Genomic DNA, 26,375 nt, shown 5'->3' on the forward strand with positions numbered 1-26,375 from the left:
TGAGAGACCTTGAGCGCGATTCTCCGATGTCACGCCGGTTGGGAGAATAGCGGGCCGCAGCAGTTTTTCACGCGACGCCGGTCCGACGCGCTCCCCCGATTCTCCCAAACGGCGAAATCGGTTCCGTCATGTTTCACGCGGCAAAACCTGGAGAATTGCCCAAGGCAGCCAAAATGGCGATTCTCCAGAACCCCCGCTATTCTCCGGCCCGGATCGGCCGAAGTCCCGATGGCGTGACCCCAGTTCACTCTGTCGCCGTCCACACCTGCTTTTTAAAGTCGTCAGCCAGTCGTGCGGGCTGACGCGAGCAGTGAGGAGGTGAGCGGACCGTCCCGGAGTCTCCGCAGACTGGGGTAGGCTTCCCCGAGAACGCAGCGGCCAGTGGGGGGGGGGGAGAGGGAGGGAGTAGTGGGCGGAGGGGGGGGGAGAAGGAGCGAGTAGTGGGAGGGGGGGAGAGGGAGGGGGGGGAGAGGGAGGGGGGGAGGGAGTAGTGGGAGGTGGGAGAGGGAGTAATGGGAGGGGGAGAGGGAACGAGTAGTGGGAGGGGGGAGAGGGAGTAGTCGGGGGGGGGAGGGGAGAGGGAGTAGTGGGGGAGAGGGAGTGAGTAGTGGGAGGGAGGGGGGAGAGGGAGTGAGTGGGGGGGGTCGTCCACCCCCGGATGCAACATCTCAGCTGCCCTGCCATGGCAAGACGGTGACGAGGACACGGCCGCTGGTTGCCCTGTGGCTGATGGGCACAGGCCACTGACGCACCGGTGAGGAGGACGTTCTTAACTGACCGTTGGACGCCGAAAGTGACCAGGGGTTAGGCTGGCCGCGTGTCAGCAGCGCGACCAGGCCACCGGGTCACACAGGTATCCCGTGGCAGGCGGCTGCCGAGGTGTCGAATAACCTCCGTCTAACGTCTTTTCTCTGCCCCCCACCACCCTTCTGTAGGTGACCATGTATTTGAACAGAACGGCTATGTTCTGACCAGTGGTTGGGGCCGTTGCACTGCAGTTGGACATCCAGCAGCATCCACAGCGACATCCCACAGTTGATGCAGGGGCAGCTGCAGCAGCAGAGGGAATGGCCGCGGAGTGGCCCGTCGTCGCCATACAGGCTGCAGGCACTCATGGCCGGTATGTCCAGGGGATGCCATGGGGAACATTGACCCCCAAACACTGAGGAAGGCACAGGATGCGGGCACTGATGTCAAGCAGCATGGGGGGGGAGGAGGAGGAGACACTGATGGTGGAGCCAGGGCACCAATCGAGGTCGAGGGTGTACCATGACCGGATCTCTTTCGAGACACTGCCGGACATCACCTGCAGGAGGAGACTCCGGTTCAGCAGGGAGACGGTCGCACATATCTGCCACCTCGAAGTGCACCTCGCCCCACGTGGAACGGGAGGAGGACACGCGATACCGGTTGCCGTCAAGGTGATGGTGGCACTTAACTTCTATGCTACCGGTTCCTTCGAGTCTCCGAGTGGGGACCTATCCGGGATCTCACAGGCATCGGTCCACAGGTGCATCTGGGATGTGACCAACGCCCTGTTCGCCATCGCCGACCGCTACATAACCTTTCCCGAGGACCGCGCAAATCAAGAAGCACGAGCCCGTGCGTTTGCCAATGTGGCCGGGATACCGATGGTCCAGGGAGTGATTGATGGTGTTCACGTCCCCATGCGCCCGCCTGCAGGCAACAGGGAAGTGTTCACTAACAGGAAAGGGACATATTCCATGAACATCCAGGTGGTATGCGACCCCCACATGAAGATCATACACGTGTGCGCTAGGTTCCCAGGGAGTGTGCATGATGCGTACATTCTTGCGCAATCGTTCATCCCTGCTATGTTTGAGGGACGGCCCCCCGGCTGAGGGGCTGGTTGCTAGGCGACAGGGGTTATCCACTGAGGTCTTGGCTGATGACGCCCATACGGAGGCCTCAGACCAACGCGGACACCCTATACAATGAGGCCCATGCAGCAACCAGGGGTGTGGTGGAGCGCTGCTTTGGTCTGCTGAAATTGAGATTCAGGTGCCTGGACCGCTCCGGAGGGGCCCTGCAGTACCAGCCCGACAGGGTCGCTTGCATTGTTGTGGTATGCTGTGCGCTGCACAACATCGCAATGCCCCTACAACTAAACTGTGCCCTTCACCCGTGCCAACTTACTCTGTGTCCCTCTTCATTGCCTTATGGGCCCTACCACTACGTCTAAGTGAATCCCCAGATGGTACAGCAGGAGTGGAGGCGGACTGCTGAGAATCACGCCCCGCGACATGTCTCCCCGTCGGCACTCGTTTCCTGGGGCGACCTGGCCTTGATGGGCCAGGCTGCTCCGCGGGCGTTTCGGATGACGTGGTGCCACCCTGCTCTGCCCGCTGCCCACCCGATGCACCAGGGATGGGATGGGGGGAGGCCGAGCGTTCAGGGACGTCCCCTGATGGAGTTAATGGGACGGGCCCCAGAACCTCCTCCTCCCTTGGGGAGCCCAGTGGCCCCCGGGCCTCACTGTGGGACGGAGGTGCGAGCGGGGAGGTGCCCCGTCGCCCCACCAACACCTGGCGCTTCCAGTCCTGGAGGCCTGCAACGGTATCGATCAGGGTCCGAACGTTCGCTGAGATGGAGTCCAGGGAGTGAGACATTCCCGCCAGGGACTGTGCGACCTCAACCTGTGAGTGCGCGACGCCATCCAGCACGTGTGTCAGGCGGTCGATGCTCTCCGCGACTGACTGCTGGGACTGTGCCATGGCCTGCTGGGACTGTGCCATAGCCTGCTGGGACTGGGCCATGGCGTGCTGGCAATGTCGTGTTGGCTCTGGCGCATTGCTGCCTGTGAGTGGGCAGCCCTCTCCTGGGTCATGGATGATGCGTGGACATGAAGCCCAACGCCTTGCAGAACCTGACCCATGGCGGAAACCGTTTCACCCATTGCCTCGACCGCGGATGCCACCCATGCGGTGTCGGCCTGGGTGGCTGCCATGAGCGGCACCACTCCCTGCTCCTGGACGCGGTTTGACTCCTCTAACTGCGTCTGCAGCTGCTGGAAGATGGCCCTCATCCCGTCATTGTGTCCCTGGGTTTCAAAATGCATCGGCTATCCAGGTGGGTCGAGTAAATCCAGGAACCCGGGAAAGGTCTGGGCGGCAGCTGGATGCTGGGCCTGGGCTGTCCTCCGACCATCCAGCCCCTCGGCTGCTCCGACCTCCACCTGCTGTACCAGCTCAGCTGTGTGGTGCACACCAGACCGTGACCCAGGAGCCTCATCACTTAATTGCCCAACCGAGGTGAGTGTCTCTGGGATGGTGGATGGTGTGGGAGACAGCAGTGCCGCAAGCTCTAGGTCCTCGTCCGTCAGAAATTCAGGAGTGTCCTGGTCCCAGTCATGTCCCACCGCAGGGCACACGTGGCCCATGTACGGTTCAGCGTCAGGTGAGTCCGTTGACTGCGTCGCCGTTCTCTGTGCGTCTGGGTCCACTGACCCCATCCTGTTCTGTCTCACGGCCCGACATTCGGGCAACGCACAGCCATGAAAGTCGTCACTGTCCGTCCTCTGTACGTCCCGCTCGATAGTCCCGGATTTGGAGGATGGCACTCCTGGCCGACCTCCTGCCACCCTCTGGCATGCGACCCTGGGTGTGGTGGTCGTCACGGACGGTCGCCTGTGTGTGGCACCAGACGGCCCTGGACGTTCGTCAGCTGGCCCTGGGGAACAGAATGATACGGGGTTAGTTAGACATGCTCGGCCGGGCGTAGGATAGTCCAGTGGGTAGAGTGTGAGGGGACAGAGGATGGGGGGTCCAGTGGGTAGAGTGTGAGGGGGCAGAGGATGGGGGCTCCAGTGGGTAGAGTGTGAGGGGACAGAGTATGGGGGTCCAGTGGGTAGAGTGTGAGGGGACAGAAGATGGGCTGGGGGGGGGGGGGGTGTCATGCAGGGTTGTCTCACTTGGTTCTGCACCTCCAACCTCGCATTGCGCGACCTCCCGGGTGGCAGATCCCCCAGCAAGGTCCAGTGCCCTCTGCTCGAACACTGTCAGGGGGTGCATGATGGGTGAACCCCCTCCGGTCCTGTTGCGCTCCCGGCTGTTGTGAGCAGTCTTGTCCTGTTGGGGGGGGGGGGGGGGGGGTGGCATAGATAGATCATCACAATTAGGCAGGGAACATCAACGCGTTCAGATATTGGCACAGTTTGGGGGGAAAGTTGCAGCCACACCATGGCATCTCTCCAGGGGGTTGCAGCGCTCATGTGGGTCTGTGACAACATTGTTCACCCCCCTCCACTCACTCTCGCCTCCCCCTCCCTCGTGCCCGCGGGGGGGGGGGGGGGGGGGTGATGAGGGACATGGGGGGGGATGGTTGTGACCCGGGGGCACCCTCGTGGCACTCACCCTGGCAGCCCTGGTGAGGTCGTGGAGCTTCTTTCGACACTGCTCCCCGGACCGAGGGGTCTGCACCACAGCACTGACTGCCGTGCCCACCTCACGCCAAGCCCATCACACGACGCTGGAAGGGTGGCAATGCCCTCGTCTTGGGCAGAGGATGCCCCTGCACTGCTCCACCTCATCGAGGAGGGTCTCCAGGTCCGTATCACGGAACCTCAGGGCGGCCCTCCGTGGCTCCGACATTTCCCTCCCTCCCTTCCGTGCGTGGATCGCGCTCTTTTACGACGCGGAGCGGCGCCATTCGGGCGTCGCGCGCTGACGACGTGCATTCGACGTCACGCCCCCCCATGTTCCTCGCGGCCCCGATGCTAGCCCATTCCCGGGGCCAGAATCAATCGGAATCGGGGCCGTTTCGCGCCGTCGTTGAACTCAACCGAGTTCACGCGGCTTCCTCGATGCGACGCAACATCGGAGAATCGCGCCCCTTGATTTAATATGTTATTTGAAAAACTGAGCTTCTCCCTCAGTAAAATACTGAACGGTCAGTCTGGATTATATGTGCGGACCCCAGAATGGGCAAAATGTTCCGAATCATTAGCGGAGAAATTGAGCCAGGCTGGGACTATATAAAAGCAGTTTTTGATTTTACATCCAGATTGTTATGTTCCTGTGAGGTACTCTGCATACTCACCTCAAGTTACCAAACTACAAAATTATTTCAATATGTACTGAGATTGCCTTCTCAACGACAACACAGCAAATGTCTTTTGAGATCCTTTCCCCAAAAGAGTACACTAGCCAAGGCAGTTTCAAACTCGAGCTGTGCTGGCTGCTGACAGACACTGGTTCCACACACAAGCAGGCTCAGTCAACCGAGAAAGAAGAGATCAAAAGGAAATCCTTAGCACCTTCCAGCAGCATTCTGGAGCCTGCGAGGCAACAACAGCACCCTGGGCACAGGGGCTGCAGCAAAGGCTTGAGCCACAACATGCCAATTAATACAGAGCCCACTCTCCCAAGACTTTTCAGTTTGACTTGAAAATTGGTCACCCTGTCAATAAGCAGTGAGCAATATGAGGAAAAACAATACATGAGGCAGTTTCCCACTGCCTTCCTCAGATATGCTTGCACAAGTTCCAGATTCCCAAAGGCTCCTCCGCATCTCATCCTTCCAGGTTCTAGGTCTATTGCCATCACTGCCAAACATTTGCTGGTTCCGTTGTTGACCATGACTCATAAACCTTACCTGAGTCTGGGGGGAACGATCTCCTGAGGTCTTAAATGATCCCGCTGTCCTAATTTAAAGAAATATTGTCACAATAAAGACCATAAGTATTTTGAGCATCCATGCTAGTTTCAAATATCTGAATGACTATTCATTGGTTTGCAAATATTTTGATATTTGCATTGCTTTCTTCGAACCAGACATTCTTTAAGGAAAAGTACAAAAGAACATGTTGGGGCTATTGAAACAAAAGCAATAATGGACAACCTAGACTAGTGAGTGGGCCAGATGAGTGGCCGCAGAATTGAAATCAGGCATGTTCACTAACTGTGACCCCATGAAGATTGAATACATTTAATACACGCTGAATATAACTTCCAGAAAATGCTCAATCGTTCATATATTAATATAACTGTCATCAACTTCAAGTGGTAAACACAGAAGAAATATTCACACTTAATTGGACAGACGGAGCACATGGCCCTCAATGTTGTGTGCACTTGGTGCGCACCTCATGTGTCTTTGCTTTATGTATTTTCACTGTACCTCGGTACACGTGACAATAAACAAATCCAATCCAACGTATCATTTCAGTCATACCGGTAGGAAAAAAGCTCGGCAGAGGGATAATCAGCAGAATGGGGCAACTCTGCATGTGGGCAACAGTCAACAAAATGTCTGGTGGGCTGCACTCAGAACCCACATGGGGTGCATGTGCCCCCCCCCCCTCCCCCCCTTGCATGTTGCCCACCATTGGCTTAAAGACACACAGCACCTTCAACCACAATATCACGGACTGTTGAGAAAACCTTCCTCGTTTGTTCGCAGCCCCCCACCCACGTCAGTTTGGTGGGATTTTTTTTAGAATTATGGTAAAATCGGTCATCACTGGAATGAAATAAAAATGGTGAATATTGATTTATGGACGCTGTAACGACGTTTTATATGTGTTTCTGACATGTGTCCCTTGCTATAACTTACTTTGGTTTAAATTGTAACCGGGACGTAAAGAGTAGGGTTGGCTAGCCAGCTGGTTGAATGGTTCCCCGCCCTGTGTCAGTGCAGACTGCATCCTGGCAGCGGGGCCGGAACGTTTGTTGTGAGTTAATGTTGTTGCAGGGAAGCAGAGGAAGCTCGGTTCCCCAGCTCGCTCAAATATGGAGTCCCGCAGCGGTGTGGGTGCCTGCAGCCTGGGGATGGAGTCTGATCACTTTTGACAACAAATCCGGTGAGACCGCGTTCGGGGGGAGGGCGGAAGTGTGTCTGGAAGATGACCGGCTGTGATCTTAAAGAGTCTGGCCCAGCCGCAACACAGGCTTCATCAGGAGCAATATATCAACCCATAGCCTGCTTTCAGCAACTGAACAAATTTCAGTTCTCTTGGAGACTGGAGTGTTTAAAACACCTCCTCATCCATCCGTCCACCCAGCTAAATCTGGTTAATTGCGATACCAGACAAGATGTGTATTCAATTTTCAGAATTGAACACGATATTTTTTTAAAATCTCCCTTCTGTAACTATTTGCCTCTTTCGTCCTAATCCTTTAGAATCATAGAATGCCTCCAGTGCAGAAGGAGACCATTTGGCCCATTGAGTTGGCACCAACCCTCCAAAAGAGCACCCTCCCTAGGCCCATGCCCCACCCTATCCCCGCCTACCCTTTATGGGCACTTAAGGGGCAAATTATCTTGGCCAATTCACTTAACCTGCACAGCTTTAGACTGTGCGAGGAAACGGAACACCGGGAGCTAACCCACACAGACACGGGGGAAACATGAAAACAAAAATGTGCTGGCAGTCACCCACGGCTGTCATTGAACCCAGGTCCCTGACACTGAGGCATCAGTATTAACCACTGTGCCACCCCAGCGGATATGTCTCAAACCCTTGGTTTTCCCCATCTTCCATTCTGCTGAGTATTTTCTTTCATATCGTTGTCTCTCTCTGTCTTCCTGTTTCTTCCCCATCTTCTGTCTGCCTTTTGCACACGTTCTGTCTTTGTGGCCGTCACTTCTTTTTCACCTTGGCAAAGATACTTGGAGACAGGCCCCAAGGTCATAGAAACTAGGGGCAGGATTAGGCCCTTCGAGCCTACTCTGCCATTCAGCAAGATCATGGCTGATCCTCGATCTCAATTCCACACTCCAGCACTCTCCCCATGCCTTTTGATGCATTTAGTATCTAGAAATCCTATCTATTTCCTTCTTAAATATATTCGGTGATTTGGCCTCCACAGCCTTGTGGTAAAGAATTCCACAGGTTCACCACCCTCCGAGTGAAGACATTTCTGCTCATCTCGGTTCTAAATGGCCTACCCTGTATCCTGAGACTGTGACCCTGTTGCCATTTTTGCTTGTTCGAAATATGGCCGTCAATAAGGTTGCCCTTTTATCTAGATATTGATATGATATTGATATGATTGGGGCAGCAGGGTAGCATGGTGGTTAGCATAAATGCTTCACAGCTCCAGGGTCCCAGGTTCGATTCCCGGCTGGGTCACTGTCTGTGTGGAGTCTGCACGTCCTCCCCCTGTGTGCGTGGGTTCCTCCGGGTGCTCCGGTTTCCTCCCACAGTCCAAAGATGTGCGGGTTAGGTGGATTGGCCATGCTAAATTGCCTGTAGTGTCCTAATAAAAGTAAGGTTAAGGGGGGGGTTGTTGGGTTACGGGTATAGGGTGGATACGTGGGTTTGAGTAGGGTGATCATGGCTCGGCACAACATTGAGGGCCGAAGGGCCTGTTCTGTGCTGTACTGTTCTATGTTCTATGTTCTATATGCTCTCAGAGTTGCCAGGTATCAAATGATACAGCCACAAGGTTCAACCGGGTATCGATCAAAGAGCCAAACAACCAGTTAGTTAGTTCAAGATCAATGGTACTTTATTTACACACAAGATTAACTTACATGCAACATAAACACTACGAGCTAAACTACACCTAACAACTATGACAACCTGTAATTAACTTCAGGCACCCGGCTTAGGTCAGAGGAACAGTGGCCTTTGTTCGAATCTGGATCGGCTGGATCTGGCGAAGTAACTGCGGTTCGGCTAGGATCATCTGTCTAGTAGCGAGCGTTGAACTTGAACTTGCTTCTGGCGATGCTGCGATTGGAGATGGACTTTGCCGGAGTGCAGGTCCAAAAGAGATCGAACACATGGCAGTGTCTCTCTTTACCCTTGGGGAGTTTTGCGCTCTTTTGGGCGGTCCTTGGGTTTGGACCCAATTAATTGGGCAGTTCTCGATCACTGCCTTCGATCTGAGCCAATAAAGGGGCGGGTGTCTTGATGGCTGGGTATGTCCTAAGCGGTCATTGACCCTGTTGTTTACGCTTCCTGAGTAAAGGGAGTGGCGCCAAAATGTCTGGGCTTGTATCGGTTACCTGAGTATTAATCCTTTGTCTTACGGAGATGGGCCATTAAATGCCAGTCGGTTGATGGTTTCGATGCTGCCTGGATTCTCTGATCAAAAATATACATTCAGGCTCTGTGCCTGCTGAATCTTACATGGCCCATATTTCCCGTTAGGCTTTGCAAACGTCCATGTTTCTTGTTGTAAGTGGCCATCCCAGATGGCTATAACCTCTTGTTCTAGACCGCACCCCCTCAGCCTGTAGAAACAACATCCCTGCATCCAGCATGCCCAGCCCTGTCAGAATTCTATACATTTCAATTAGATCCCCCTCTCATTTTTCTAAACTGCGGTGAATACTGTAATGTTCTTTGATTATGCCAATCTTGGATCTTGATGTGGTTATGTTAACAAAGAACTTACAACTTTGTTTTACAACAAAACTATATATTACTAACACTACTCTCAAGGATTACTAAAATGTCTAAGATTAATACAGTTGGAAATAATGGTCTAAAACTAACTTACCCTAAGATATTATGGGCCAGGGTTTAGAGAACACCAAAGTATATCATGGAGTTCACCTGACCCATAACCTTTAATATATTTTGGTTATGGAGAGCACAAGGGCCCACTCTACAGGTATGATGCAACAGAGAGCTAAAAGTATGTTTAAACAAAAACAATGTTTATTTTATGAATCCAGATAACATTTTATAGACACACAGTAAACATCTTATCAACTACCAACACTGATAATCCCCACAGATACAATACTGTATAGGTAACCCTTAATAACTTTCCTAACAACATCCATAAGTCAAAGAAACATGTATTACTTTGAAATCATCAAGTGATCTGGAGACATTCTTGAGTAGGCAGAGAGAGACCAAAATACACCACCTTGGTTTGAAAGCAGCTCCCCAACTGAAAATGTAACTAAAACTCAGAGCCAAAAAACAGCTTCCAGTTCAAAGCGAAAGTAAAAAGCAAGAAACACAGCTCAGCTCCACCCACACAATGACATCACTGCAGCTATTTGATAAACACACTTTTCTGAAAGGAACCCTCACATGACAGATACTACAGAGTTACTCTAACATGTGTAAAGTCTCTTGTCTCTCTTTGAACCACCTCTGCCCTCTGGCTCTTTCCAGACTTGTCCCGATAACTTCAACTTCATCCACTTTGGGAATTGATTCTGCGTCATACTTTGCTTTTAAATCACATAGCTCAGTCTGAATTGATTCCAGGGCTGCCTGTAATAATAGGACCTTGTGATCAGCCTCCTCAAATTTGGAGGCCAAAATGTTTGAATCTCCTGCAGCTACCATTCCTTTTCCGCAAAGTTATTCCGTATTTTCTGCTCTTTCCCAAGAGCCACGCTTTCTGCTTTGCTGCTCAGAATTTGCTCCTACGTGTTGATTTTTTTATCTTTAAGTGCTTTTATTTTTACTTCCTGTTTTTGACTTCTGCAAACTCTTTGTTGTATTCCTCAAGTGTGTCCAGCAGTTTCTAATTCTTGATATCTATATCTTGCATACGCTGGACTTTGAGCTGGAGCTGTTGTCCTAGATCTAATGCTGGAACAGGATCACTGAGGTCACTGTAGGGTGAGTTGCATTTTCAGATTGCAATGAGCGGCTCTTCTCCAGAAGAAGTACCTCTAAGGTTTTGGATGTGTCCTGTGATCTAGATCTTTCTGATGATACACCTCCCATCGACCTCCGGATACTCAGTTCTTTTTTAACCTCTTCATAGTCAGGCTGCCCTTTCAGCTTTTCCTCTAGTTGCTTGAATGTGCTGTTCTTTTCACTGAGCTGCTGTTCTTTGGTATCAAGGAGATTACCCATCACCACCGCAGCTCTGCCTTTTTCTCTTGCAGGCAGGTTTCCATATCTCCTGTCTTCCCATTTAGCTCTTCCTGCTGGATATTCAGTTGCTTGATTTCCTGATGTAATTCACCTATCTCAATTTATAGTTCCTGCAGTTTGAACACAACATTATTTCTCTTGTCTTCACTTCAAATGCTTTTTTGACTGAGTAAGTCTGTTCTCCAATTCAAGGCAATTCCCTTTCATGTGGCTTCTCTCTCTCTCTCTCTCTCTAGAGACTCAATACTGTGTTCAAGAGAATTAATCTTTGTGCTCAGCTGGTTTATGACTTGCCGATCCTTCTCAATAAGTTGCTCCTGCTCATTGAAGCTGAGAGGCAAGTTGCAGGGTTTCTAATTCCCTCTCCTCCTGTAGCACAGCTTGTGTCCTCTCCAGTTCCTTCATTTCTAGTTCATGGTGCTGTTGCAATTCCAAAAGTTCATCATTTTCTTTTATGAAGCCCTGATATGCTACACTGTGCCAGTTGTTTTTTGTTTGTCGTTCAAGTCAGTGCTTTTTGGCTTATTTGATTTCTTTCCGTACTTTTAAAACTCTTTTTTTTGTCCCGCTCTTCGAACTGTTTGTTATTGCTTTCTATTGTTCTGGCATGACGTTTCGATGTTTGACGAGCAGCCATTGACATCACCGTTGTGTTTCTTTTTGAGGAGACATTTGCCTCCGTAGAGTCATCTTCTGAAGCAGCCTTTGGCTTCGCTTTGAAGACTTTGTTTCTATCTTCATCCGACTTGGGATTTAAGCATTGTTTTACACTCGAGGACATCCATAACTTCTAGGACCCTATCCTTTCAGTGGCATCTTTTTTGTAATTCACTGTGTGGAGCTGTGGCTGAGTCTTAGATTGTTCCCCCGGAGTCTGTACTGATTTTGCATCTATGGCTGCCATGTGCACCATTGGTATATAGTCGGTGTCTGTATCGTATAATCACTGTACCAGCTGCAATGACTCGCATGCTGTTGCGCCTAGCAGTGATCGCTTGTCTGCTTCAGCAATTGCAAATGTAACTGAACAATTGTGCATTCACTTTGACTTGCAGGTTACACGTTCCCAATGTCTTGATTGGTGCACCGTAGTAGTCAGTGAGATTGCAATCATTATCCTCTATTCGTGGTTGAATCCACATCTTCAGTAGGTCTGTTTTGTTGATGTCCAGTTTGATGTTGGTGCTGGTTTGATTAATTATGAGCGGAATCATCCAATTATCCAAGTAGTTTTCTACTTCCTCTTCTATTTTTGTGTTTCGTTGTTCAGTGCCTTCATTGATCATGTCCACGGAGAAAGAACCTTCTGGGCTATCTGGTGCATCATTAAACTCAGCTTGCCTGTTCAGGGCTTCACTTGGCATAATTGCTGAATCAGTAATTTTTTTAGCCTCGGTTATTACATTAACACTCTTATGTTGCTGCGTTCTTGCAATCGACAGGCATTGCTGGGCCAAATGGTTTCTCTTGGTGCATCTGGCATATGTTTTGCCATATGCAGGGCATTTTCTTGGGCCGTACATTCTGCCACTCCTCCAACATAAAATGGCGTTCTCTGAAAATTTCTCAAAATAGCCACCACCTGGACCACGCTTCTGATCCCGCTGCAGCACAATAAAGATTGCTTTGGTCGCGCCACCTTTTTGCCACTACTTTCTGGTGTCTGGATCTCAGTGATTTGCTTCTGTGCAATCTCATTGGCCGTACATATTTTTATGGCATCTGCTAGTTTAACATTTTTTTCCCCGCTCGCGTAATTTATTACATTGCAGTCCGTAAACATAAAGCTCGAAAGTTTCATTTTTTTGCGGATGACAATAGTTATCAAATTGCTCGATTATTTTTGAGTAGCTCTTCTTGTCTTCCTCTAAAGCAAACTGAAAAGTATTATACTGATCGATTGCTACTGTCATTAGGTGCGCTATTCTTTCTTGTGTCTGGAGACCAATAGCTTGCACGTAAAAAGCGAACTACTGGGGTGGCACGGTGGCCCAGTGGTTAGCATTGCTGCCTACGACACTGAGGACCCAAGTTCGATCACGGCCCTGGGTCACTGTCCGTGTGGAGTTTTCACATTCTCCCCGTCTGCATGGGTCTCACCCCCACAACCCAAAGATGTGCAGGTTAGGTGGATTGGCCACACTAAATTGCCCTCTAATTAGAAAAAAATTATTAGGTACTCTAAATTTAAAAAATAAATAAAAAGTGAACTGTTGCTTGGAAACACACACAGTTCGCATCTACATTACCAGTCGTGAGCAGTCAGTTGGGATTCTTCAATGCTTCTATCGCGGTTCGACAATCCTGGTAGTATGTTGTTTTGCAGCTGGTTTTGCTCCGAGTCTCCGATTGTTTTCTTGTGTCTTCTCGTCATACATAACTTTCCCTAACTGTTCTCTTTTGACATCCACTCCTAGATACCATGTAATGTTATTTGATTGTGCCAATCTTTGATCTTTGATCTTGACAAAGAACATTTAGACTTTGTTCTACAACAACACTACTCCAAAGGATTACTATAATGTTTAACATTAATACAGTTGGAAATAATGGTCTAACACTAACTCACGCTAAGATACCACAGAACTACTCTAATATGCATGTGATATCAACTCATCACTAACACCTTCTGCTGGAACACATGGTGCGTCTGGTCACGTGCCTGCACACTCACACCACCTGCGAGCCAGATGCTAGAACTGCAACAGTAAAATATATAACTTATAATACACATTCAGGCGAATATATACTTGTGTTATATACAGATAATAATCTACCTATGATCACAAATGCAGGCTCAGTCGACCCAATCAGCCACATTCGACAATCCTACCACCCCGGGAATCAGTCTGGTGACCCTTTGCTTCTCTCCCTGTATGACAAGTATATCCTTTCTTAGATAAGGAGACCAAAACTGCACACAATGCTCCAGGTGTGGGCCCTGTGCAGATACAGGAAGACATCCTTTCCCCTATACTCCAGTCCTCTTGCAGTGAAGGCCAACATATCATTTGCCTTTGACAAAGGGTCATCTGGACTCAAAACATTAGCTCTTTTCTCTCCTTACAGATGCTGCCAGACCTGCTGAGATTTTCCAGCATTTTCTCTTTTTTGGTTACAGATTCCAGCATCCGCAGTAATTTGTTTTGATATCATTTGCCTTCTTAACTTCTTGCTTACCTGCTTGCTTGTTTTCAGTGACTGGTGTACTAGAACGCCCAGGTCCCTTTTATACGTTAATAGTTCCCAATCTACCTCTTTTCTGTGCAAGTGCAAATCATCTTGTCTTAAGGGGACACATCCATAGGTTTCCTCTTGGGCAGGAGTTGTATGCTTGAAACCGACCTTAAGTATCCAACCACCATATAATCATCATCTTAATCTGTAACAATCTCTGTAACCACCAAAACGTCACTTGAATGTATGGAACTCAAAATGTTTACATCAGGTATCATAGATGGTTTTGTTGCTTTTGGTTGCCCTTAAGTAGAGTATTAACATTTTGCACGTATACAATATTATGTTACTGAAATCCAAATGAGAACGTCGTTAGAACTAAGTTTGTCAGGCTGATGTTTTCTAAAAAAAAAAAAATTGGATACTGTCTTTTTCACTCTCTGGTCTTGGTTCCAATATGTACAGATTCAACTGACTGTGTGTGTAATAGCATGTATTATATATTAGATAATTCCAGCATGTAGATTATATCCTTGAAATGAGTATGTTTTCAGTAACGTTTGCTGCATGAGAAGCGGTGATCCGTGTCGTGGACTTATCATAGAATCCCTACAGTGTACAAGGAGGCCATTCGGCCCACGTAAACCCCCCCCCCCCCCCCCCCGCCTTAACCTACATCTCTTTGGACTGTAATGAATGTGGGAATTTCAGCTAGATTGTAAGATAAGTATTTGGTGATGTAAGGTTTGAAAGCCTGGGTTAGTGTGTTTGCCTGCTGAAGTCATGTTTTTAAAAGAACCTTAGTTTCAAAGACAACAAAGGAGTGAGAGGTGTAATTAACAATCGTAAAAAGCTTGGGCTAATGCAATTTTGTTTTCATTAAGGGGATTCCCTTGGGAGTTAATTAGACTTGAGCTTAGTGAGATGATGTCATTGCTGAGTGGAGCAAAGGCATCAGAGATTTTGAGAAAGCATTTTCAGCGAGTTCTGATCTGGCTGAAGGTGTGCACACTGAAACAGTTTTGCTCTCACTGCAGGCTAGTTAAAAGAGATTAACTGTATTTAAAGCAGTGCAGACATATCTGAGGACAAGGGGGAGCTGAACCAAGCCAGATGTAACAGCTTTTGAAGACATTCAGCTAGAGTTTCTGCAGGGGTTCGGACCTGAGTCAGACCTGTTCTGTAAAGCAGTGCCAAGAGATCTCTTTCTCAAAGAAAATCTCTGGAAAGCAAGTATTCCTCTGTGCCATTAGTATTTAAGGTGGTTTGAGAGCTGAGTTGGTTTATTTTCTTGTTGCCTAAGCGAGAATAAAGATAGCAATTAAGGTTATTGTATTCACTGTATTAAATAGTATTGTTTAAGTAGGAGGAGTAATTGTAAGTTATTTTCCGGTGTGATGTTAAAGATTTTAATGCTGTGTTGGGAATATTTTTTTTTTGTTTTCAAATACCATATCCCTATTCCTTTGTGTGATCAATTCTGGAGCGAGGTATCCTTTCTTCACCGTCTTATAAAATTAAAATAAACTATTGGGGTTTCGGTTCAGCACCCTAGCCACTATTGGGGTCTGGCCTGGGATCGTAATAGGATATTAAGGGGCAATTTAGCCTGGCTGATCCACTTAACATCATCGATCATAGAATTTACAGTGCAGAAGGAAGCCATTCGGCCCATCGAGTCTGCACCGGTCCTTGGAAAAAGCACTCCACTTAAACCCATGCCTATCCCTGTAACCCAGTAACCCCACCTAGCCTTTTGGACACTTAAGGGGCAATTTAACATGGCCAATCCACCTAACCTGCACAGCTATGGACTGGGAGGAAACCGGAGCACGCAGAGGAAACCCACGCAGACACAGGAGAATGTGAAATTTCCCCACCGACAGTCAACCTAGGCTGGAATTGAACCCGGGTCGCTGGTGCTGTGAGGCAGCAGTACTAACCACTGTACCACCGTGTCGCAGGATCCAGAAACCAGACTCGTCCTTGACATGAAAGTCCCCATTTAACTCTTACCTGGGTGTGATTTAAGCAACGAGTGTCTGGTTCAAATCAAACTGTGTAGTTTCCTGTGGTACAGGTTAGAATTTGCTTTATACAGGCTCAGTATGCCAAGGGCAGGATTCAATCAAGATTCACTGTTTGAAATATGTAGGTAGCATATATTCTGTTTTATTTTTCTAGTTTTGAATTAATAAGGCTTTTCTTTGTAGGTATGTTACCACAAAATGCCACAAGTAAATGAAGAAAGTGAGGGATTGGTGTTAACTGAAGAAAACAGTATTCTACCAGATCACAAGCAGCAGCTGTGTAAGTAAAACCCTGTACTTATTTTTTTAAATTAAAAAGCTAGCGATAGTGGCACAACTGACTTGGATGGTGGGGTCTCATTCAAATTTGTACAGAGCTAGTTAATCTCAGCTGAGGCAACAAATTGAATCTGCTGTTATTTGTCTCTGTGCCTCGAGACTAAGGGGATGGAGGGAAAAATAAGTCAGAGTATCCACTCGTGCCTATGATTAAGCAACCTCCGATGGAGCGTCTAACGTGTGAACATCGAATAAAAGGGAGATAGGGACTCGACTGTGATAACATGTCAAAAACCTTGTCAGTGCTCATCATCCTTGATGAACAGCCTGTCTATGAGTCTCCTGTACTGAGTGCCAGAGCATGTGATACACTTGCCCACAATACCATCAGGGGTTTGCTGGGGTTGATTCTCGTTTTATTTACCAGTTCAAGTGTAACTATAATGAACTGTAACTATAGGCTGTAGAATCATTACTGTGAAGTGTTTTTTTTTGTAATCTGTCAGCAGATAAAGATTGATTCTTGTCCCATCATGACATCCTTTAGTTTCTGCATTACAATTATTTTGAATTGAGCCCTGAATTCCTATCTTTTCCTCAGCTGCCACGAACGTGCCACTCTCTCCTAGTCAGGCCCATACCGGTGTGAAGATAGCTCAAAGCTGCACGGCTGGAATTCTGAAATGGAAACCAACACTTGTGTTGATATTTTGGAATTAAGCATTTGAGTATCACCCTTGGCTCAGTACATAATAATTATTTTCTTCTTGAGTCAGAGGTTATTTCTTGAGTCAGAGGTTGCTGATTCAAGCCCTGCTCTGATACTTGAGCAAGTAATCCAGACTGATACCCCAAAGTGTTACTAAGGAAGTGCTGCTCTGCTCGAAGTGCTGTCTTCAAGATAAAATGTTATATTAGGCCCCGTCTGACCTCTCTGGTGGATTACAGTATTTTCAAGATGAGCAGGGGAGCTCTGCTAGGCGTCCAGTTCAATATCTATCCCTTACCAACACCAGTAAAACAGACCATTGGTAAATAAAACATTGCTTTTGTGCAGTTTGGAAATTTGCTGCTGAGTTTTCAACATTGCAACTGTGACGATACTTTAAAAATGCTTCATTGGCTGCAAGCCTGAAGTCATGAAAGATGCCACTAAATTAAAATTCCCTGTTTCTTAAATTAACGCCACTGCTATTCTGAGCCTTGAAGAGGCTCCTAACAATAGCCAAGGGATTGGGACTTTTATTCTCTGGCTCTGCTTGGCTTTCTCCAACAGAAGGCAGAAGTCAGCTGAAGACTATTTTCCTCACTGTATCCTTGCTGCACATTGGTTCCCCGATTCAGTATTGCATTTGGTTTTTGTTGCTCCGCCCCATCATTCAAAATACCACTTCACTGGTGGAAAGCAGTCTTTTAGTTTATGGATTAGTTCTGCCACCGTTTAATGCAACAGGTTTTAAATTTCAGTGGTCCAACATTTTTAAGAATTGAAAACAGTAATTCAGTCATGAGGCCCTTGATGAAGTTTCCCTCTCACAACACACAGCTTCGAATTATTTTCTCAAACGTTCATGGCCCATTTCTGGGAAGATTTTCTTTGCTCCACCACTGACAGCTGTACTTTCAGCTACAAGTGCTAGAGTCTGGAATTTTCCCCCTAAAGTCTCCGGCCTTCTTCTGAAATAAATATTTTCACACATATTGCACCTTCCACAACCTCTAGGCCTGAAAGTGTTTTACAACTAATGAAATACGTTTGAAATATAGAATATATTGTTCTGTAAGAAGCTCCTTCAAACCTACTTCTTTGATTAGGTTTTTGTCCATTTACTCTAATATCTCCTTGCATAACTTAGAATCAAGTTTTGTTTTGAAAATACACCTGTGAAGAATTTTGGAATCTTTTTACTATATTAAATATGCTATCGAGATGTGAGTGGTCATTGTAGTATTTTATTCTGACAATAAATTTCTTTTACTCCTAATTTTTAACACAAATATGAAGAATGCTAAATTGTGCACAATAAACACAGCAAACATGTGATAGAGTGTGTGTCATTATCAATGCGCATTGCTTGGGGGGCTGATAGCAACAGGAAAGTATCTAACAATAAGAATGTACAAAGCTATTTAAAAAGTGCGAAGGGAGAACCCCACGTTATTAACACTACAACAACAACATCTTGCACTTTGGATAGTATCTTTAACACAATGAAATATCCCAAAGCATTTCAAAGAGCACTCAAACAAAAAGGGATGGTGACTGTAGGCAATACTCCCTCTTAGATATTTCCACCCCTTAAATGGATGGGGTTGGGATGGGTGAAATGGAGCTGAAGAAACTGCAGCATCATGGGGCAACACAGCAGCCCTGTGATTAACATTGCTGCCTCACAGCTCCAAGGAGCCGGGTTCAATTCGAGCCTCGGGTGACTGTATGGAGTTTGTGCTTTCTCCCCGTGTCTACGTGGGTTTCTTCTGGGTGCTCTGGTTTCCTCCCAGAGTCCAAAGATGTGCAGGTTAGGTGCATTGGCCATGCTAAATTGCCCTTAGTGTCCATAAGGTTATGTCGTGTTACGGAGAGAGGGTGGAGGCATGGGCTTAATTAGAGTGCTCTTTCCAAGGGCCGGTGGTCCTTGGACTCCAAGGTCCAAATGGCCTTCTACTGAACTGTAAATTCTATGTAATGCCCATGTACTACCAGACAGTGAATAGCTGGAGTCTTGAAGAAGGTAACAATCAGAACAGCGTTAAAGCAAAATGTTCTCGTACTGTTGTTCTCTTTTGGACCTCTGTGTGATATACACGGAATTTTGTTTGAGCGGGTGGGCAATTTTAAACACCATTTTCATCGTGGCATCTTGACTGCCTCGGAAGAACAGTAATGAGAATGATTCTATGGAGCCTCTTGTTTGATAATTTAACATCAAAACATAATGTTGAGTGAAAGTCGTGCGGGTGGGAGGGGATTCTCTGTTGGCTGACACCAGAAACACGATTGGGCGGGGAATAGATTATGACGGCAAAACCGTGGCGGGTGCCGATTTTGACTCCAAATCGCAATTCTCCGTCACTTCGACAGCGGTGTCAATGTGGTCCGGTACACACGTACGGTGAACACCGTCTGCATATCATTAGTGGGCCTGACCCTATATTCATTGCGATTCTCCATCTCCATCTTCCCGTAACAGCCTCCCCGAACAGGCGCCGGAATGTGGCGACTAGGGGCTTTTCACAGTAACTTCATTTGAAGCCTACTCGTGACAATAAGCGATTTTCATTTTTTTCAATGGGCTGAGTTCCCGACGGCGCGGTTTATTTTTGCTTTTAAAAATCGTGAAACCGGCATCATGGCTGCTGGGGGGGGGGGGGGGGGGTGGTGGTATGAAAGGTGTCCAACATCACCATAGTTTTCTGACAGCTGTGCTGCTGGTCGGGGGGGCATCTGCCGGGGCCGGGGAAATGGCGGGGGATGGCCAGGAGGTGGGTGTGGGGTCGAGGTAGACGGGCATGGAGCACCATTGCCGCAGCCTGCAAGGCAGCCATGCAGCTGAACACACTGCTGACAGCCTACTGTGAACCGAGGGCCACCGGTTGTATATGTCCCCCCAGGCCACCCTCCTAGTACCCTCAGGCCCCAGTCGACCCATCAGCAGTATGGGCAGGCTCCAGCACAACCAATGCCATTTTGTTGGCCAGGGTTGTGTGTGTGGTGATTGTAATGCGTATATGAGGCTCCACATGCCAGCCTCCCGAGTGTCAATCACGGACCCGGCTAATCCTACAGCCATTTTCCATTAGAATCGAATGTGTTCCATGTGGCGCCGGTGCTAGCCCCTCCCTCCACAGTTGCTGGTCCAGGTTCGACGCCAGTTTTACAGTCGTGAAAGTCTACAAATCCTGTGGCGGCATCAACACTTAGTCTCAGGAACGGAGAATCCCGCTCCATAGTTTTATTTACTAATCTGTTGCTTCAGCTGGTTGTTCTTGGACTTTAAATGCTGTCTACATTTTACTATTTAATTTTTTTTCCCTCCAGACTGTGAGGACTGTCAGGAGTTCTTTGAAAAGAGATGTCCAGTGCACGGTCTGCCACCTTTTATAAAAGATACACCAGTGGCGCTTGGGTTGCCATGCCGAGCCTTCTACACACTTCCTCTCGGTTTGGCAGCAGGACCATCCCAGACTCGGGAGAATCAACTGGGCATCTGGTGTGTTTCCAAGGCACTTCCCAGAGGAGTATTTTTTGGACCCCTCGAAGGAAAACTGGAATGTGATGACGTAAATGGACTTGCATCTTCTCTTTCAAAGGAGGTACAGAGCATCTTCATAAATCCTTCTATCCAGAAGCCCTTTAATATCTAGAGTTTGACTGCATGATAGATGTAGTAAATAGGTAGAAACATTCATCAGTCAAAATGTCAATTAAATACATAATTGAATAAACAGACATGATATCGAAGCGTCAGATATAATTCTATGATTGGGGAAGCACTTGCTGAAAAATCCCGAGTGTGCTGAGAATTACACTAATAACCAGTTTAAAATTATCAGTTGGGCTTGCAATGTAACTCACCTAAACTTGCTAGATGCTACATTCAACAGCTGCAGGAACCTGTCCTCTGCAGACAAAAGGAATACGTCCAGGCATTATGCCTTATTTGAATTAAACAAAAGCATGGAGGAAAATAGCACCCTGGTGCTTTTTCCATATCAACACCTCGACCAACCAGAACCAGCTTGCAAACCAATCAACACGTTTTCTCATGCAGTATCAATTGTTGCTTCCTTTGAAATTTGGCATTCTTGCATCTGTCCTGATGAATGCTGGAAGAAAAGCTTTGGAGGCTTTTTTTCAGAAATACTCAAGTTTTGTACTACTAAGTTGCTTCAAGCACATCAGATAGATGAGTGTGATGGATCTTTAAATTACTATGGAAATATTTCATTCCTTGTTATAGAAATGTTTGTTGACACCATCACCATCTCTAAACTCCTTTCTTGGTTTTGCTGGCTGCTTTACACATTTTGTAAACAATTTATCCAGACTGAAACTCCACAGTTGTTGTCAGCGTGGTTGAGTCTTGGTGTTTAATATTCACACAGCAGTTTCAAGACTTGCAAAGTTGTTGCAGCAAGTTTAACAAGAAATCAGTTGGCATATACAAATTCATCACCTCCTACACCCACCAAACATAAACTACTGCCCCACATAGACAAGAAGAGTAAATGATGACATGAAGAAAAAGATGTGTTGTTTCGCAGTGATGAAGTAAATCACTACTGGTCTGTTGCAGCCCAAATGTTCCTTTAAATTAGCACAGTAGGGTTATCTCCATAACTTCATATTAGAGAGCAAAATTAGAGTACATTTGCAAAGGTGCCTTGATTGCTGTCAGGATATTTTTGATTATAAACTTTAGATAACAAATGGCTCTATTGCTGAACAGGATACATTTATAGAATGTATTTGGGGAGGAACGAGTAGTTTAATTGTAATCTTTATTAAATAATAATTTATGTTTCTGACTTATCAAGCCTGTGGTGTAGCAATAATGGTAACATCCTCACTGAAGCAAGGTGCATGTAGTTAGAGTACACTGTAAATGTGTGAACAAGCACAATTACAACAGATATGCTATGAATCTGCATGTCTTTCCTTCTTTTGATCGTGACTGATTGTCTTTGTTACCACAGCTTAGAGAAAAGGATGAAAAGGCACCAGAAACACAGAAGGTCAATCAGCCATTCTCAAACTGGATGAGGTAATGCAATCTTTATGTATAAACGTGATGGCACTCAACAGAGATTCTCCATTAACATGCTTATTTCGTTTCGGTTTATCTGAAAATCTAATTCAATGTTGTCGACTCATCAGTTTGGGAGCATTGAACTACAAACGTCCTGGATTGGTCCAAAGAGGGTCAATAACTGATTTTTTTCAGGTGAAATGTGTATGTTGGTACCTTTATCGGCACTAACACAGTGAGTCACTGCTCCAAGCCTCTGAAAATATTCAATAAAGTAATTATCTTCAGTAATGGGGTGCACTTCCTAACAATGGAGGCTTACAAATATCCACATACGTTGAATGTTATTTTTATCTGCTGAAACCAGCTACATCAATATAATTGTGTATTGAAAACTTTCAAACCATTAAAGGAATTGGAAATACTCTATATGCAGTGCAAAAAGCCAACTGGCTTAGTAAGATAGTAGCACTGTGATTTGATCAGTGGCCAGCTCCTGTATCTATGATGGCGTCGTCAAATAGTATCTAAAAACTGATGACTCCTCCATGATTGTTATTGGTGCCAAGGGTCAATGAAGCAGAACAAGTTGTCTACTCAATTCTGTTTCTTTTCTTCATTCTGATTCCCTTTGCAGAAGTGAGAGGAAGTCAGTTTTTTCTTTTTTTTAAAATTCATTTGCGGGACGTGGGCGTCGCTGGTTAGGTCAACATTTATTGCCCTTCAGAAGGTGGTGCCTTCAGGTGTGCCTTGAGAGGGTCTGTGGGGGAGGGGTTTGCCTGGAGAAAAACTAGAAGCAGGACACAATCTCAAAACTAAAGGGATGATCCTTTAAAACAGAGATGAGGAGGAATTTCTTCAGCCAGAGGGTGGGAAATCTGTGGAACTCTTTGCTGCAGAAGGCTGTGGAGGCCAAATCGCTGAGTGTCTTTAAGACAGAGATAGATAGGTTCTTGATTAATAAGGGACTCGGGGTTATGGGGAGACGGCAGAAGAATGGGGATGAGAAAATATCAGCCTTGATTGAATGGCGGAGTGGAATGATGGGCCAAGTGACCTAATTCTGCTCCTATGTCTTGTGGCCTTAACCTGAGAAATAGCTTTGAAGAAGGATGCCCGAGACCCGACAAGTCTCGGGCAAGCCCAGAACATGTGGGTGTGATTGGCTGGGCCTCCCTGGCACCGTTCACATTTGTCCTCCACCTCTGGGAAGAACCTGCTTACTTATGTTCTGGTCAGATGCACTCTGTGCACCACCTTTAACTGCGTTAGGCTCAGCACTGCGCCTGTGCAGTGCTTCGATGCAGAGTCCTCCACCTATCTTTAATCCTAGTTTATCCTCCCATTTAATCCTGTCTGGTCCAGGAGGAGCATTCTCTCTCTCTCTCTCTCTCTTCCCCCCCCCCCCCCCCCCCCTTGTTAGTTCCCCCAGGGTCGCTACTCTATCACCTGTGTACATTGTACAGCAGTTTCACGGAGGTGAATCGTGGCCCAAACCCAAACCGTTCCAGTACCTCTATGAGGTATTTCCATTCGATTCTGTCAAAAGCCTTTCCTGCGTCCAGGGAGATGATCACTTTTGGTGTTCTATCCCTGGATGGGGCTATGATCACATTCAGCAGGCACCTAATGTTCGATGTTAGCTGCGTGCCATTGACAAAGCCCGTCTGGTCTTCCACGACTGCCTCTGGCATGCAGCCCTCTCGCTGCCTCGCCAGGGTCTTCAAGATCTTTGCAGCAAGGAGTGATATGGCCTTGCAGGACCTGCACTCTGTCCGGTCTTTGACTTTTTTGGGTATCAGCAATATTGAGGCCTGGGCCAATGTTGGTGGCAGGGTGCCTCTTACTCGCGAGTCTGCGACCATCTTCCACAGGTGCAGGGCCAGTGCTGACACAACTTTTTTGTCGAAGTCCGCTGGGAATCTATTTGAACCCAGCACCTTCCCCGTCTGCATGTAGTTGATACCCTCCATGACTTCCCCTAGTTCTAGTGGTGCTTCTAGGTCCTGTCTCTTGTCTTCCCCACGACCGCTGTGTCCAGTCTCTCGAGGACTGCTTCATCTCCCAGTCCCCTGCTGGGGTTTCAGAGGTGTATAGCCCTTGGTAGAAAGTTGCGAAGGCTTCATTGATTTTTTTCAGGTGCAACGACTAGCCTGTCGCTTCTGTCTTTAACCTGAGCAATTTCCCTTGTGGCTGCCTACTTTCTCAACTGATGAGCACGCAGACGACTGGCTTTGTCTCCAGGTTCATAAAAGGTCCCCCGTGTCTGGCGGAGCTGCTGCACTGCTTTCCTGGTGGATATCAGGTCGAAGTTCACTTGCAACTTTTTCTCTCCGCCAGCATTTCCAAGGTTGGGATGGGGAGTACTGCCAGTTCAACTCCGGTACAGAGTCGTCCAGTTGTTGCCTGGCCACCCTCTCCTCCCTGTCTTTGTGCGCTTTGAATGCGATAATTTACATCTTGTAACTGCCTTCAGTGCCTCCAGAATGTTGAGGGCGAGACCTCCCTATTCTGGTTGTTGGTTATATCCATTTATGGCCTGTGATACCCGATCGCAAAACCTTTATTGGCAAGGAGGGCCATGTCCAGCCTCCATGGGGGTGTTGAGCCCAGCCCGTTTCTGCACATCCACGTAGTGTAGAGCCTGGTCAGAGTTTACAATTGCAGATTATTCCGCTCCCAGTACCCCTGGAGGCACTGATTTCTCCACTAGAGAGAAGTCGGTCCTAAAGTAAACCCTGTGGACCTGGGAGAAGAAGGAGAACTCTCTCTCCCCAGGGTTTGTGAACCTCCATGGGTCCACTGCTCCTTGAAGGTGTTCAGCTCCTTTGCCATATTGGTTAGTTTCCCCAATTTTTGGGTCTGTCAGTCTGTGGGTCCCGTACGCAGTTTAAGTACACCCCCGCCCCCTAGCTGGTGTGTATCTATGTCGGGAATTTCTGCCATAGTTTTTTTGTGAATTCCGTGTCGTCCCAGTTGGAAGCACATGCGTTCACGAGGACCACCGATGTTCCTTCCGGAGCACCACTTAACCATGATATACTGTCCCCTGGGTTCCATAATCGTCTTTGTTGCCGTGAATGCTGTCCTCTTGTTCATGGCCACCCCCCCTAGCCCTCGTACTGTAACACGTTGGTACGTCTGGCCCACCCAGCTCTTCCTTACTCACAGTCGGTCCCTGTCCCTCAGGTGTGTCTCCGGGAGGAAGATAACATCGGCCCTCAGATTTTTCAGGTGGGCGAAGATTCTGGATCTTTCCACCGGGCCATTAAGTCCCCTGACATTCTAGGTGACTATTCTGATGGGAGGTTTCTGTTCCCACCTTTTTGTTTCGGGGTCCACCAAGGTAGCTTCTCTTGGTGTCACTGTTTTCACTGCCACCATGTGCAACCTGTTGTAGCCAGCATCCCCCCCCCCCCCCCCCCCCCCCCCCCCCGGTTCCCCTTCTTGGGTCTGTCCTCCCCTCTTGACCGCAACCACCCCCGCCCTCTGCCAGGCACTCCCTCCCTGCCGGGAGCTGTGCCGCGGCCACTCCTCCGCCCGTACTTATCCGCACTGGCTTCCTCGCTAGTGTGGTGGCCCCCCCAGTTGGGAGCGATCCCCTGTTTTCTTCCCCATTACCCTCTTTCTTTCCCCCCCCCCCCTCGCTAGTGTGGTGGCCCCCCCCAGCTGGGAGCGATCCCCTGTTTTCTTCCCCATTACCCCCCCCCCCCCCCCCCTCTCTCCCCCAACACCTATTTCTACTCTTGTCCCCTCCTTCCTGGTACTTAAAAGAGAGGTCGAAAGCGAGGCAGTTCTGTCCTGCGCAAATATCTTTCTTTTTAAAACAAATTTGTCATCACTGTTTCTGTTGCCTTCCCAGCCCTTGTCTGCACACAAACCCGTCCGCCTCGGCTGGCGCGGTGGAGTAGAATTCCTTCCCCTTGACGGTTACCCACAGTTTGGCCAGGCCCAGCATCCCAAATCACACCCACTCTTGTACAAGGCCGCCTTGGCTGTGTTCAGTTCCACGCGGTGCTTGGCCAGGTCTGCCCCAATGTCTTGGTAAACTCGAATGAATGGCCTTTCCACTGGCAGCTTCACTACTTCACTATTACTGCACTTGACTCCTTTCCTGCTTTAGGTTTCGGCCGGAGTGACCTGTGGGCTCTGCCTATCTCCGGGGGTTGGGGAAGCTCTCCCTTCTGACCAGGTTACCCAGCGTCTGGGCCAGATTTTCTGTGGGGTTTCTGCCTTCGATGCCCTCCGCTAGGCCCAAGGTACCGAGATTCTGGCGGTGCGACCTGCTCTCCTGGTCTTCGTTTATCGGTGGATAATCTGGCA

At 47.9% G+C, this 26,375-nt stretch overlaps 2 protein-coding genes across 8 annotated transcripts in view; one reads left to right on the forward strand and one right to left on the reverse strand.

Moving 5' to 3' along the window:
* prdm11 (PR domain containing 11) overlaps window positions 1–6,650 on the reverse strand; it is a 197,685-nt gene extending 191,035 nt beyond the window's left edge. For 3 of the 6 annotated variants that reach the window (XM_038807402.1, XM_038807401.1, XM_038807405.1), the window contains exons 1-2: window positions 6,574–6,649; window positions 5,614–5,662 (exon numbers count right to left, since the gene is read on the reverse strand). The gene's annotated coding sequence lies outside the window, so the exon portion shown is untranslated. Of the gene's footprint in view, window positions 1–5,613; window positions 5,663–6,573 lie in introns of all 6 variants that reach the window. The other 3 variants (XM_038807408.1, XM_038807406.1, XM_038807407.1) reach the window with 3 other exon arrangements.
* Window positions 6,651–6,690: 40 nt separating this feature from the next.
* znf408 (zinc finger protein 408) overlaps window positions 6,691–26,375 on the forward strand; it is a 28,386-nt gene continuing 8,701 nt past the window's right edge. The window contains exons 1-4 of one of the 2 annotated variants that reach the window (XM_038807409.1): window positions 6,691–6,820; window positions 16,207–16,303; window positions 20,342–20,616; window positions 22,000–22,067. In XM_038807409.1, the coding sequence (XP_038663337.1) occupies window positions 16,222–16,303; window positions 20,342–20,616; window positions 22,000–22,067 (425 nt within the window). In that variant the 5' untranslated portion in view covers window positions 6,691–6,820; window positions 16,207–16,221. Of the gene's footprint in view, window positions 6,821–10,500; window positions 10,556–16,206; window positions 16,304–20,341; window positions 20,617–21,999; window positions 22,068–26,375 lie in introns of those variants that run through there. The other variant, XM_038807410.1, reaches the window with a different exon arrangement.

This window comes from Scyliorhinus canicula, chromosome 9 (assembly GCF_902713615.1).
Source record: "Scyliorhinus canicula chromosome 9, sScyCan1.1, whole genome shotgun sequence".
Lineage (NCBI taxonomy): Eukaryota > Metazoa > Chordata > Chondrichthyes > Carcharhiniformes > Scyliorhinidae > Scyliorhinus > Scyliorhinus canicula.